Source organism: Sphaerodactylus townsendi, linkage group LG10 (genome assembly GCF_021028975.2).
Source record: "Sphaerodactylus townsendi isolate TG3544 linkage group LG10, MPM_Stown_v2.3, whole genome shotgun sequence".
Lineage (NCBI taxonomy): Eukaryota > Metazoa > Chordata > Lepidosauria > Squamata > Sphaerodactylidae > Sphaerodactylus > Sphaerodactylus townsendi.
The window spans coordinates 23,190,039-23,205,463 of NC_059434.1; the positions used below are offsets into that span (position 1 = coordinate 23,190,039).

General features: G+C 42.7%; 1 protein-coding gene across 2 annotated transcripts; it reads right to left on the reverse strand.

Moving 5' to 3' along the window:
• Positions 1-3,497: 3,497 nt before the first annotated feature.
• SGCB (sarcoglycan beta) lies at positions 3,498-13,298 on the reverse strand. 2 transcript variants are annotated; one of them, XM_048509502.1, is made up of 7 exons: positions 13,047-13,298; positions 10,866-10,916; positions 10,547-10,756; positions 7,523-7,708; positions 7,240-7,431; positions 6,389-6,520; positions 3,498-4,569 (listed from the first exon to the last, which is right to left on the reverse strand). In XM_048509502.1, exons 1-7 carry the CDS (start codon positions 13,086-13,088, stop codon positions 4,366-4,368), a joined length of 1,017 nt encoding a protein of 338 aa, XP_048365459.1. In that variant the 5' UTR covers positions 13,089-13,298; the 3' UTR covers positions 3,498-4,365. The 2 variants fall into 2 exon arrangements, with proteins under 2 accessions (XP_048365459.1, XP_048365460.1); XM_048509503.1 differs by lacking the exon at positions 10,866-10,916 and having other exon boundaries at positions 13,047-13,293.
• Between the last annotated feature and the right edge of the window lie 2,127 nt (positions 13,299-15,425).

The following is a 15,425-nucleotide window of genomic DNA, read 5'->3' on the forward strand; positions in this document are numbered from 1 at the left end:
CACCTGCATCTGTGGTTGGCATCTTCAGAGGATCCTCTGAAGATGTCAGCCAAAGATGCTGGTGAAACACCAGGAGAAAATACTACTGGAACCCAGCCATACAACCTGGAAAACCCACAACATCCTAGATACTGTATAGTTTGTGAAAATGCATTATCATTTGCTCAGCTTGAAATACCAGCCACAGATGCAGGTGAAATGTTAGGAACAAGATCTATCAGACCACAGCCATACAGCCTAGAAAGCCCACAACCAGTTAAGCTGATGTTATCCGCCTCCTTTTTCAGGTGGAGGCCTCAGGTTGGAGCTTGAGGTCTGATTGGAGGCTTGTCTAAACCTAGTTAGGAAGTGAATGGCACAAGTCACCATTGAACTGGAGGGTGCCTAGGCTGATACTACTATTCATGCATGATTCTGAAGTTATTTATTTTTTTAAAAAAAACTTCATTTGAAGGGAGGCTTAAATAATTTAGTTTAATTTGAAGCAATGTTTTACAAGTCTGTACAAGAGAATTTTCCTTCAAGTGTTAGAAATCCAGGTTGTAGAGGCGCAGTTTGTTATACAGCACACAAATGAATTTAAAAGCAATCTTATTCAATGAAATTCCCCCACCCACCCAACAGCACAGCTTTTAAAAACACAATATGCAACTTTTATATTGTGAAAAAAATGAATGCTTCTCAGTTACAAAAGTGCAGATAAAAACACTGTAGAGGAATATGGAGAATGTTCGTTTTGGTGTAGTCAATCTTCTGGCTGTACTTAGGACTGCACTGTAATAGGTACAGCTATTGCATGCATCCTTGACATTGAGTTCTCAAAGGGTTTTCAAATTTTAGGTGTGACACAGTGTAGTGCCCTCAGATGGTTAGATTAATAGGTGGAAAATTAACTGTCTGGTCTAATAGATTAACTGTGCCAAATCCTGCTACTGTAAATATTTACAAATGAGCTGTTTATATGTACAACTACACATGAAGGGACATCTGATCTACCTCCTCCCTACTCCACTGAGAAGCTAGTCCATATTCTTACACAAGTGCTTTGGGTGTGTTCATGGGGAATCTTTGGATCCTAGCCTGAATAAGTATGCTATTAACAATCTGTACTGAAATAGTGTGTTACAATGTTGGACTAGGGTTCAGCACTGCCATGAATTTCATTGGATGATCCTGAACCACTCCCTCTCTCATTTTAACCTACTTCACAGGGTTGTTGATAGGAGAAAATAGAAGAAGGGAGGCTTTTTACTGCACTCTTTAAGATTCTTCGAGGAAGAGTGGGAATAAACATGTGGCTGTGGCAACCGAAGAAAGGCCTTTCTTGAAGTTAAATCTCTAACATGGAATCCAAATACTCTGGGATAGTGCGAAACGCTTACAGCCCAATCCAGATGGGGTGGAGGGTGCGGGCTGAATGCTCACAGGGAGTGATGGAGGGCTGTGCTGATGTACCTGCCCCCTCCTCCAGCACAAGGGCCACTCCCACTGGTGGAGGGGGCAGAGGCACTGGTGCCTGGCTGCTCCTCAGCTCTGTTGCAGCAAAACCCAGAAGTCTGGACCTCTGTGGAATCTAAATTGGAGGCTGTAAGCTACAGGCACCCTGTATGTAGTAGGAAATCATGGCCGACATAGGCAAATGTAACAAACACATTTTCAGCACACACAATCATCTTATTGATTTTCATAGGTCCATTAATGTACTATGCAATCTGTCCTTATAGGCCACCGACTGCACCTGAAGCAACATCAACAATAGCATTTATATAGTATATTTCAAGTGGTCAAAATACTTAACATACCGGTACATTGAAACAGTAATCTTTATAATAGCCCTAAAGCAGGTTGCTGTTACTCTCATTTTAAGAGCTTGTTATTTAAATATATAAATAGCACATTAAATGATTGCTTCTCACTTTTTAAATTGAAAGTGACAAAGTGATCTAGCATCAAGACAGAGTCATTTCTCTCTACCGCAGCAGATAAAAAAAACTGTTACTTTGACTGTTTCAGCATGATATTTGAGCATATACAACCCATACTGAAATTAACCGTATATGTCATCTATATCAGTTCTGGAATACTTAAATTGCAAGTACCGAATTTACATTTCTAGCAGTTCCGGGCAATGATGATACAAAACACCAAGCTTCTCTCACGACAGAGTATAGAACAGTCATAAAATCACTGCTTTCCCCTACTCACTACAGCAGGGGTACAAACCCAGTGATTCAACTTATAAAGAGACAGTACAGGAAAGCCCAACATGTGATGGATTGATTCAATAAAGGAAGTCATAGCTTTCCGTTTGCAAGACCTGAGCTAGTATGTCAATAAAAGGACGTTGTGGAGATAATTAATTCACAGAGTCACCATGAGTCATAAGAGACTTGACAGCACTTCACACACACACAGAGAAGTTTTATAGGCAATTAAAAGTGAATTAATCTTTAAAAATTATACACAGTACCATTAAGAACACTACTTAGTAATTTTGCAACGTACAGGGACACTTGCAACGTTCAGGAAGATTTCTTCATTAAAGAAGTATTCAGTCCTCAAAATAATCAGGAAGTAGTCAATCAGCAAAATATTTTATTTTTTGCCATGTATGGTGAGAGATGAAATAGATCTCTAGGAAGGATTCAATTAATCAATACAGATTTCATTTCAAGCATGAATTTTACTTTTAATTGCCTATAAAACAACTGTCTTTTTATCTGTCTGAAATTTGGCAGGCAAGATTCCTTTCAGGGCATACATCCAAATCAAATGGAAAACAAAGATGGCGCTATTAATGTTTCCCATTGAAATCAATGGGGGCAAACAACAGTCACAGCAAACAGAATTACGAAAAAAATGTTTTTGTAAACAATTTTGTTTAAAAAAATGCACATCTCTAATAATATAATTTTTGGAGCATGGGGCGGGAGCTGCTGATTAGGAATAAATTCAGAGTACTAAATGGAGTAGCTGATCCTGGATCACACTTTCTTTTCAGAAAAAAGTTATTTCTATCTGCAGGGATATATTTAACAATGCAAATTACTGTTACCAATAGCAAAACTCAGTTTTAAAAGTGGGTTTACACAGGTAATTTAAAATTAAAAATCCAAATCACAGAAAGCAGCAAGGGAAAGACACGAGGGCAGATTCCGCATGGGCCAAAAACAGTGGTGTGAAAACAGTGTGAAAACGGTGTAAACCCTTTTACACCATTTAAAACCATTTTACACCATTTCCACACTGTTTTCACACCACTGTTTTTGGCCCATGCGGAATCCGCCAAAGATATAAGGCACCTGGCTGGTCAGAAGGCTCCAACACTGTGCCTAAAGCTACTCACTACAGACTGTGCCCGTGGTGGCGAACCTTTGGCACTCCAGATGTTATAGACTACAATTCCCATCAGCCCCTGCCAGCATGGCCAATTGGCAGGGGCTGATGGGAATTGTAGTCCATAACATCTGGAGTGCCAAAGATTCGCCACCACGGCCATAAAGCAAGAGTTCACAGAAGGGTCTGTATTAAACAGTTCAGCCAAGAAGCTAGTTTTTTTATATAAATAACATTCAATTTTGTATCCTTTATTATGTAGCCATTTAAACATCTATAAGGGGTGTTATGCTGGAGGAAGGAAGTGCCCCTGCCTGTAACAGGAAGAGAACCTAAGCGAAGGCAAAATGGATTACCCGATAATCGGCAATCATTTTTAAAATACTTAAGTCTTTTACATTCAGTATGGCATGGTCACGGTCAGTTATCTTCAGAATGCAGAGCATGCAGAAATGCAAAAGACAAAAGATGCCTCAATGCCTCTGGGATCAAAGGAAAGAGCTGAAAGATTCTCTCTCCTGATGGAGACTTGGAAAAATAAAAGTTGGAAAATGCAAGTAACTGCATAAAGCCTTTAGTAATAATTTCAGACCCATTAGTAATAATTTCAGACCCAATATAACAAAGTATACCAGGCTTGTGCCTAGCTATTTTACCGAAATGCAGTCTAATTTAGCATAAATAGCCATTTTAAACAAGCTCATTGACATGATGTAATATTGTTAAAATGCAGTATCTTGCATTAAAAAATCCAAATAATACTTCTACAAACTGCTGTAAAAAAAAAGGAATCCTTATCAAACATGCAACTCTTTAAACAGTGGATTGTATCCTATCAGCTTTTCCACGGGCACAAGATGTGTGGTCTAACTTGATGCCCTTTGTAGTCCCACCCTATGTCCCATGATTCCAAGCACAACTTCCTTAGAGGTCAAAAGTAGCCCCTCTTTCCTCTTGCACAAATGGAAAAACTGATAGAATCCAACTCGATAAATACAAGGGTCTTTCAGCCATGTGCTGGCATTGCATTTAATATGTATTACCACATGGATTAACTGAGGTTTGACAACCCATGTTGCGGCTCTTCACTGGAACACGGAAGAGAGTCCCGTCAAAACACATGCAAAGCTTGTAGCGCTCCCAATCGCCATTATTAAACTGTTCTCCATAAGAATAACTTGGCAGTCGGGTTGTATTGACTACCACGCTTCCATTTAGGATAATGCTGTTGTCCTGCCAAAGATAACAAGTATGCAGAAGTTGGCAAACAGTATTTCCATACGAATAGACTAGTGTTTATTTTCATGTTTAAACACAGTAGCTGTTTAGAGCAACTAATATTGCCTTTACACAGAGTTAGACCAATCACCTCTTGACCAATATTCTCTATTCTCAATAGGAAGTGTTAACCCAAGGGTTCTAGCAAAAGCTTTTCCGTTCCTCTTTGAGATCCTTTTAACTGAGATATCAGGGATTAAATCAAGAACCTTCCATATGAGTTTAACGACTGAGCTGAGTAAACCTATTGACCTTTTAAAGACAGGGTTACTTCACTGATTTGATGTTTGGCTACAAAGCTGCTAACGCCCACTGCAGCAGCCCTTGATTTCCCCCTGGGAACCATCTCCTTAAGAATGGTGCTGTTGAAGCAGATCATTGGTCCATCTAATGCAGCATCTCATCTCACACAGCAGTTAATCAGTGATTTGGGAGGTCCAGTCACAAGCTTTCCCTCATGTTGGTTCACTGCACTGGTACTGAATGTGAAGGTTCTGAATGTGAAGGTTCCCTTCAGTTTACTGAATGTGAAGGTTCCCTTCAGTTACCATAGCTTGTAGCCACTGACAGACCTCTCCTCCATGAATCTAATTCCCCTTTTAAAGCTGTCCTATGCTTGTGGCCATCACTACATCCTCTGGCAGCAAGTTCCACATGTTGATCACTCATTGAGTAACAAACTATTCTGATGCTATCATCCATCAGCTTCACTGGATGACCCTTAGTTCTAGAATTTTGGGAGAGAAAGAAAAAAATCTCTGTCTACTCTCTCTACCCTTTACATCATTTTATAACCTCCATCATGCCTCCCATCAGCCCCTCCTCCTCTACTCAGTTTGTTCAGATCTGTCCCAATGACGAGAAATGGGAAGGTCCAAGCCTCTCTGTGTGTGAGAGAGATAGCTGATTGCACTGCTCTCCTGTACTATAGATGGGGATGTCTTTGCCATGAATATGGCAGCATTGACTCCTCCTGCTGTAGTGGAAGGGTGAGGCTAGCTCCCAGCACAAGAGGAGAAGGTAACTCCGGTGCCTGAATCTATCCCCAGTGGCATGGTGTAGGTAGGATCAAATCCCTGAAGAGAAAAAAATAAATACACCTACAACATGATCTGTAATATGTTACAGTTTCAAAGAACTTTTAGCCACCAAGGTATTTTTAATGTTCTTGCTGTGCTTCTGGGGTTGTGGCAGCGGCATTTTTCACTGGATATTGTTTTAATTTTAGCTACAAGCCTTGAGTTTTGAAGAGGGACAATATAAATGCTTTAAATAAAACTCCATATACACACTGTCAGGAGGGTTGTATCTAGCTGATTGAGATGCATTCCTAACTCAATGTAGTTGCTACAACATATATATAACTATCCTGCTGTATGTTACTCTTCCCAGTTGGGACATTCTTTCCTTGATCTTTACTTTATGGTTTCACACACTGAGTAGATAACTAGGCTTTCCCCTGTCACTTTGGTCTCATGAGAACCGGGATTGTTTCTGTTATCTCGTGGGAGCAGGACGCCAGGTGGCTTATCTATCACCGACCTTGGAGCGCCTCAGCTCCAAACTAACTGTTTCTCGCATTTCTTGGGAAAATGGGAGGGGGGACTAACATGGGGATAAAGGGGCTAGTAAATGGAGGTTTCACCAGAACTGGCTTTGTCAAGCTGGGTGCTTCAGTGCCTATCAATAAATGCTGCTGATCAACAACACAGAGTCTGCTTCAAGGTTCGATACCTAACACACACCAACTGCAAGCTCCAAAAGAATTACTCACAGCCCTGAGTTCCAGATCGCCTCCCATATGAAATTCGATTGATTTGCCCATAATGAAAACTCCTTCATTTCCACGGACAACAGCACGCTCATCAGTTTTTATATTTAGATCACTGGTCGCATTGCTGGTAACCTGAGAAAAAGGACGAGAAGTATACAATATGGTTATGAAACATAGTAACGGCTTTACAGAACAACCCCACCCCCACAAGCTGGACTAGAATAAAGGGCTAGTGTTAAATTTATATTTGACAGTGGCTGCCATTCTAATCATGTTTACTACAAAGAACACTTTATTCACACATGCAGAAGAACCTGGCAATGGAATGCACTACTTCAGAGTGAAAATGGTGTAATCTAGCCCTGAATCTTCTTTCCCACAAAAAAATCCAGGCAAACAGAAAGCTAGTCCAGCACGGAGGAAGGTTCTACCTCCTCTTTGCAGAGAGGTTTGTTTAAACACATAACAGAATATTCTACAACATTCTCCTTTACATTTCCCCACTTCCTGTATCTGAATTGGTGTCATCCATTCTAGCTGCTCAGGTCTCTGCCATCTCATTCCATGAACACTACCCTGAGCTCCTTATGGGAGGGGCATGATGAACATGTCAGTCATTCAAAGGAATGAGTGATGTCACCATCTGATTTGGAAATGATGGCTCATCTACTGTATGCAAGTACATCTCAAATTGCTATTCTGCTGCGTGAATATGCAGACATACAGAAAATTAGCCTTATAATACATGACAGAGCCCAGCCATAGTGTAAAGAGCATTACAAGTTTAAAACTATAGACACGTTATGGAGATTGAAGAAGCAAGTAAACAATTCAGTAAAGATATTTTATACCCTCTCGGTAGATGCTCTTTGGACATTCAGAGTTTTTACTCCACTTGGCAAATGAAATTCATGAGTATTGTAGTCAGTGCTGAACAACGTGTTCTGTGTCCGTGGGTCAACAAATTCCATACCGATATCACTGGTAATTAAAGTTTTATCTGTTTCAATGCTGAGTTTTGTTTCCCCTTGCTGAAACACAATCTTAAAAACAAGTTAGGTAAATGTGTTAAATACAACAAAGGCAATTGACTACTTTAAGGTAACAGAAGGCACTGCAATTTAAAAATCTTACTGGTTGGTTCTCTCCAACAATCACCAAATCTTCATTACGCCGGCCTCCCACTGTGCTCTTATACAACGGATGTATAATTCCCATGTCAGAGTCTTGCTTAAATCGCAGTAAGCCACTCTCATGAAACTCCATGCTGTCGCAGCCATTGGGCCCAATACGAATCACAGTCCAAATGACAAGTGTGATCTAAAAGCAAAATCCAAACGTGATTTCAGACTTGAGATAAAGCCAGTGTTTAAACCAGATACCTTTAAAAAGAACTCTGTTTAACTAGAAGGGGACTATAACACTTGCAGCCCACCAAGCTGGCTTTAGCATACTACCCAGGGCCAACATCAGCATTAGGGTTGCCAGGTGCTTCTTGGTCACTGCTGAGAAATGTGGGGTAGAATTGCCAGGTTGGGAAGCTCCTAGAGATTTGGGGGAAGAGCCTGGGGAGGACAGGTACTTTAGTAGGGTATACTGTCACAGAGTTCACCTTTCAAAACATCAAAGTCAAAAGATTTGCTCATGACTTGAGTTTGATTCCCAATAGAAATTAGTTTCAGCTCAAGGTAGATTCAGTCTTCCAGCTTCAGTAAAATAAGTACCTAGCTTGCTGGGGGTAAAGTGTACACCACTGGGGATGGCAATGGCAAACCACCCTGTAAGACATAGTCAGCCTAGTAAACGTCATGTTGTGATGTCACCCCAAGGGTCACTAATGACCCAATGTTACCTTTACCTTTATCCTACATAATTACTTGAAACTAAGCCTGACTGAAAATAGTAGGATTTTCTTCCAAGTTAACAAGCACAGAACTTATCTGTAAAATATTTACCTGTGGGCTTTTCTTTCAAGCATATACTTTTTTTAGTGGTGGAGAAATGGAATAACATTATTTTAATTCTTAGCCTGATCATGAATGATTAACAAAGTATATAAGGAATAAAAGATGAAGACTGGTTAAACTGCAGCTACAGATATTACACTAAATTGAGGGGTGCATCAAATGAAGAAAAGGCTTTAATGATGAATTTACAGTACCACTTTCCCACAGAATGGGATGTTTATTATGAAACAGCATATACTTTATTAGCGTATAATTTATTATCCCAATGACCTAATTGTCTTGAGATCTTGCAGTATGTTTATTTCAAATTGTATTTAGCTCCACAATGAAAAAAAGGGTTGGTTGATTGTCAATAACAGGCAGGCTTACAGTCTCCGACTCATTCCAAAGTAGTTAGCATTATTTCATAGCTGATAATGGTTGACACAGTCAGAGAAAATAAGCTTAGATCTCAGAAGCTAAGCAGGGTCAGCCCTGGTTAGTATTTAGATGGACAACCGCCAAGGAACACCAGGGTTCTGATATGGAGGCAGGCAATGGCAAATCACCTCCAAACATCTCTTGCCTTGAAACCCTACAGCAGTGATGGTGAACCTTTTTGAGACCGAATGCCCAAACTGCAACCCAAACCCCACTTATTTCTTGCAAAGTGCCAACCTAGCAATTTAACCTGAATGCTGAGGTTTTCGTTTAGGAAAAAAATGGTTGGCTCCCTCTTACTCTGCCCCACCCGCTCAAGCATGGGCCAGCCTGCTCTAGCCTCCAGCAAGTCCCGCGCGCACCGCTCTGTGCCTCTCTAGCATCTTTGCCTCTTCTGCCCTCCCCCCCGGGCAGCAGCCACCCAGAGTACAGGCACCAGGCCCGCCAGCCGAGTCCTCCCTGCTCACCATGGTGCGTGCACGTCATGCTCAGTGGCCCAGGCCAGCCTAGGTGGGTGTGTGGGGTGGGTGTGATTTTCCGCACCCCCCCACATGACGAACTCTGTGTGCGCATGCCCACAGAGAGGGCTCCAAGTGCCACCTCTGGCACCCATGCCATAGGTTCACCATCACTGCCCTACAGGGTTGCTATAAGTCAGCTGATTTTACAACACAAAGAAAATGTGCTTAGCAGAATATAAGTGTAGTAGACTTTCAATAACTATGCTATTTTGGCTATTAAACATTAACAGTGGTTGTATATTGTTTTGTCTGAGTAGTGAGGATAGGATATTCTTTTACAGGATGTTTCAGATGACAGAACACTGAAGAGTTACAGTACCCTACATATATACAGGCTGAGCAGGGAGCCAGCAAGCACAGAGGTAGGTAATGCGCCCACCCTATCATTAGTCTCAGAGCAACAGCAATCCACTGTCTCTGGAATACTCTTGCTTACAACATAGGCTCCAAGAAGCAACATGTTCCCTTTTAGACCATGTGGTCTTCCTTTGCAAATGGGGGTACAATATCAAGCAAGCTCTAAAAATGTTCAGTTCAACTGGGTCAAATATACATAAACACATAATAAGAGTGGAATCCATATTAAAATAAATGGCTGTTAGTTCAAATACCTATATGAAGAAATGGATGTACTGTAATAGCAATGCCAATCTGGAAAAAAAGGACAAGGAACGCGTGGCTGCTTGGAGCCTAAATCCTTTCATATTCAAACTAAGCTGTTTACTTACCTGTGGCATATAGTTTGAGGAGGTGGGTTTAAATTTACAATGTCTACAGCAGGGGAGGCCAACCTGTGGCACTCCAGATGTTCATGGACTACAATTCCCATCAGCCCCTGCTAGCATGGCCAATTGGAGTGCCATAGGTTGGCCACCCCAGTTTACAGTTTCGGGAGCATGGGGGATGTTTTAACGCATCTGTTAAAGCAAACTCTCTTCCACACTCCAATATCAAAACAATACATGCAGAATAGAAATTTGACTTTGATCTTTAAATCCATTTGACTAGTCCAGGGGTCCGCAACCTGTGGCTCTTCAGATGTTCATGGACTACAATTCCCATCAGCCCCTGCCAGCATGGCCATAGTCCATGAACATCTGGAGAGCCACAGGCTGCAGACCCCTGGACTAGGCCCTACTGAAATGGAGGGGATCTACTGTTGCAAATACAAATTTTGCTCTCTATCTAATAACCACGAAATTAACAATACCAACAATAGCAAAATGTCTCTTGCAGCTTGTCATACTCACAATCAAATTGATGACAGCCAAAATAAAAAGCAGGATGATCACACAAATAGCCAAATTGCCTTTTCGGCCCCGTAAGCCAGTTTTGTGCAGCCGATCTTCATCAATGGGAATATATCCAGCTTTGAAGTTGCTATTATGTTCTTTGTTAATGTTCCTCCGCTCCACAGCCTTCTCACGCATGGACTTCTTCATGGGGCCATTAGAGCTTTGCTAAAATGTCACCCAAATAATAAGTTCAATACCAAGTGTGCAAACAAATAATAGGAATTTTCAGTTGTGCCAAAATGAGTCATAGGCCAATTATGCAGCAAATGCTTACCACAAGACTCTTCTCTGCACAGGGTGCTTGCGGGGCTCTCCTCACGTTTCTCTGTTTACACACAAGGGGGCAGTCCAGTGCCAGTCCTGCATTGTCTCAACCTACCTCTCCTTTTGCTGCTTCTTTTAACTTTGTCCATCTAAAGCCATTAAGGCACAGATCTCACTGATATTCACTTCCCCTCCCTTCCCCTGCAAACTCACAAGCACACAAACTCTCTCTCTTGCTGCTGCTGCTGCTGCTGCAAGAGAGAGAGGCTTGTTGTTAAAACAGAAGTGTGTCTGAAAGAAAATTTTAAACATCACCTCCCAATCATCAGGGAGGGCAGAAGTGGAGCAGGGGAGGTGAGATGGAGACAGAAAGAGACCCTGCTTGTGCTGTTTCTTTGGAAAAAACCCAACTCTTTGTTTTTACCGTATCAATGTACTGACACAAGCATTTAGAGAAGCAGGAAGGAGTTGGCGACAGGGAGGAGTGTGAGAGGGAGGTGTGCAAAGCAGGGTGGGGGAGTGGGGATGAGATTAGGTGGGCTTGCTGTGGGCAGAGCGAAAAGGTTTGGGGCAAAGCTATGCCTACTGACAAATCTGCCCACTCTGGCTGTGAAGCAAAATTAAATTCTTGCTAGAAGTGGCCTTGCTTGCAGCAGGGAGAATAGAAAGTGAAAGCAGGGCTTGAGAAAATACGTCCATACAAGAAATCTTGTGGCGATGCACTACCACCACCATGAAGCAAATGCTTTGTGTATAATCGCCCATAGTAAACTATTAAAGCCCTACCAGAAGGGGGGAAAAACTTTGAGGTATGGGATATGTGCAGTATTAGTACCTATAGAAATAAAAAAGAAGGTAGCCACGTTGGTCCTTAGCAAAATCCAAATACAGAAGCTATGTGATACCTTTTATTGACCAATCAAAATAACACATTGAGTTGCACTTCAATGGGTTGGTATTAATAAAATATATTATATGGCTTCTGTTTTAATCTGCAAAAAATCCAAGAGAAACTCGAAAACCAGGAAAATCTCGGATGCCTAAGTCATTGTGGGTGCCAATAGCTTCCACATGCATTGCATCCTTAATTTGCTCCACTATCTCGTTTCATCCTGCATAAAGGATGGCTTTTATTTTAATCTACAACTGTTGTCTGGGAGTGTCTCACATGTACTTTGGATGAGCTGATTTCTCTTTTGACCGGACTCTCCTCTCATACGGGTCGGTCTTTGTAACAAACTCTCTTCTGCTGGGCATTTCAACCAGGTCTAACGGATGCACGCTTCTGCGCCTCTGAGGAACTAAGCTCAGACTCAGGAAAGCTCATCCTGAAATAAATGTTGCTAGCCTTTAACGTGCAATGGGATTTTTGTGTAAGTTCCTCCCATGCTTTTAAAACACACTGCACAGTCTCTATTTTTCAAACCAAAAGACTTCACAGGGTGGTTTGGTGAATCTCAAAATCCACAGCGCCCCAGTTCTGGGATGCTTTTGGACTGAATCAAAAAGTGCTTTTCAAAACAGGAGGTGTGCATAAAGAATAACTGTTGTCTACTACCCTGTGTAACAAGACGCTTCCCGTATAAGAGGAGATTCAGTCAAAAGAGAAATCAGTTCATCCAAAGTACATGTGTGACACTCCCAGACAACAGCTGTAGATTAAAATAACTCATCTTTGCACGACTCCCCAAAGGCCTGCGGTGCTAAAAGACGATTAATTCCTTCCAAATCCCCACATGTTTTTATGCCACAGGCGAGACCCCTTCTCCAAAATGACAGAATTGGGGCGCACAAGCTCGATGGCCGGACCTTTTACGGGTCATACCCACAAGGGGCGGGAAGACACATTTGCAACTTTATTTATGTCTGCCATGCTGCTATTTTCGCTAGCTGAGGACCAAGGTGGGGCGCCAGCCGTAGCCTGTGGGCGCCCCAGTCCCGTCCCTAGCCGAGCCTCCCCTTCCCTCGTCGCTCCCCTCAGCCTCTTCAGCGGCCGGCTGCAGCAACCAGGCGCCGGAGGGCGCTCCCATAGAAACGAAGCCGCCTGACGGTCGGGCCGCCTAACGGTTAAGCCGCCTAACGGTCCTGTCCCTTTCTGCGCTATTTGGGGGCGCGAATGAAGCACCCCCCTGCCCCGCCGCTCCGTCCGCGGCCCAGGCCCCCGAGAAGGCCAAGGGCGGGTAATACCGACCTGTTCTGAGGCGGTCGCCGCCACAGCAGCGGTCGCCGCCATCTTGGGGTCCTCCCTTGCCTTATTAAGCAGAAGGGGGAGCGAGCCTCGGCGCCGCTCCTTTCGCCAAAGCTGGCACGGAAAAGCGGAATCCTCCTCTACGCCCCTCGGGTTGCTTCCTTAAAGGGATTGGGGATGGCGGCGAGAGGAGGCGTCTGGACAGCCATCCTTTTTGGCGGGGGGGGGGGGGGCAGACAGTGCAGGCACCAAGATGGGGATGTGTCAAAATAGGACTGCAGTTGTTGAGAGTCTTCAAGTGTAGTTGCCTGTAGTTGTTGAGAGTCTCCAGATGTCACGACACGTGTAGCCAGATGTCAGCGTAGGCCCCTTCCGCACATGCAGCATTATGCACTTTCAGTCCACTTTCACAATTGTTTGCAAGTGGATTTTTATTCCGCACAGTAAAATCCAGCTGCAAAGTGCATTGAAAGTGGATTGAAAGTGCATTATTCTGCATGTGCAGAAGGGGCCATAGAATGCATGACCAGAGCTTTTTGCATGCTGCAAGCAGTTTTGTGTCCGTGTTTGGCTTTCCCCATGCATACATGATGCTAAAGCTTTTGGAGTTTACATGGAGGATAAGATCTCAGTGCTAGGAGATGGATTTGAAATGGGGATTTTATCTGCCACTTCAATGGCAATTGAAGAATTCATTGGGAATTTTAGAAGCTCTGCATCTAGAATCTGTACTTGAATAAGCAGTGGAAGTGATTGAGAAAGCATTTGAACCTGGAAACATGACCTATAGCTGGCCGTCCTTCTTGGAATTTGGCTTTTCTCCACAGTTTGAAGTGTCAGCTTTCGTTCATACATAATGTGGAGCTTTGGCGTTCTTCAGTCATTAGGACATTGTAATTTTTCCATACTTGTGGCCTAGTGCATGGTCTCTGTATCATTTGCATTATAATTCCAGTCTTTATGTAAGAGTAAACTATATTTGACATTGACTACAGTTTGCTTGTACAGTTCTGTGTTGTGACATTTGCTTATTCTTGTGCTGTTTATCCCTATTGTACTTTGTTTCTTATTGAGAGCCAAGCAAAGCAAAAAGCAAGCAGCCGTCCCGGTGGCTTTACAGGCTAAATGAGGATAGGATAAGGCAGTAACAAGGGGAGCAAGCATAAAAAAGAGAATTTGGTGGATTAAGAGGGACAAAGACAACATGCGCACATTTGTGGCTCCTTCCACACATGCAGAATAATCCACTTTCAATCCACTTTCATAACTGTTTGCAAGTGGATTTTTCTATTCTTCACAGTAAAAACCAGCTGCAAAGTGTATTGAAAGTGGATCGAAAGTGGATTATTCTGCATGTGCGAAAGGGGCCTGTGTTCTAGCTATATACACCTGATTTCTCTTAAGTTCTGATTTCTCTTAAGTTCTGGGAGGCCAAAGGAGGAAGGGAGGATCCTGATAGCTGGTGACTTTATAAAAAGCTTTTGAAATCATGAAGCTCCCTCATACCGAATCAGACCACTCACCTATCAAAGTCAAGCCTGTCTACTGTGAATGGTGGCAGTTCTCCAGCTTGGCGACTTTCACATTGCCTACTACCTGGTCCTATTAATTGGAGATGCCAGTGATTGAACCTGAAACCATGTGCAGGCAAAGCAGCTTCACTACCATTGAGCCAAGGTATTTTGGTATTTGCCAAAACATGGAGACCAGAGAAATGCAGAATAAATGGGAATGATATAGAACAGTGGTGGCAAACCTTTTCGAGACTGAGTGCCCAAATTGCAACCCAAACCCCACTTATTTATTACAAAGTGCCAACATGGCAATTTAACCTGAATACTGAGGTTTTAGTTTAGAAAAAAACAGTTGGCTCTGGCTCATTCCGCACATGCAGAATACTGCACTTTCAAACTGCTTTCAGTGCTCTTTGAAGCTGTGCGGAATAGCAAAATCCACTTGCAAACAGTTGTGAAAGTGGTTTGAAAACGCATTATTTTGCGTGTGCGGAAGGGGCCTCTGAGACGTGCATTACTCGGAAGTAAGATTGTAGGTAGTCGGTGGCTTTGCTTTGAAGCAACCGTGCAACTCTTCCAATGGGTGAATCATGACCCTAGGAAGGTTTACTCAACCATTGTCAGCAACCGAGCTAAGTTCTTCACATGAAAATCAGTGGGGTTTAACAGCGCTTAACAGAGTTACCTACACTGCTTCCCCAAAACTAGGTCTCCCTCCACCTTGCCAGTTATACAGCCCACACAAGTTCATTTACTACTTTCACCAAACCTTTAGGTCTTTAGAGTGTTCTCTGAAGATTTACTTTACTAGAGGGCATTTTTAGAAAGCCGACTGAAAATCATTTGGTTTAAACCAATGGAAGGACTA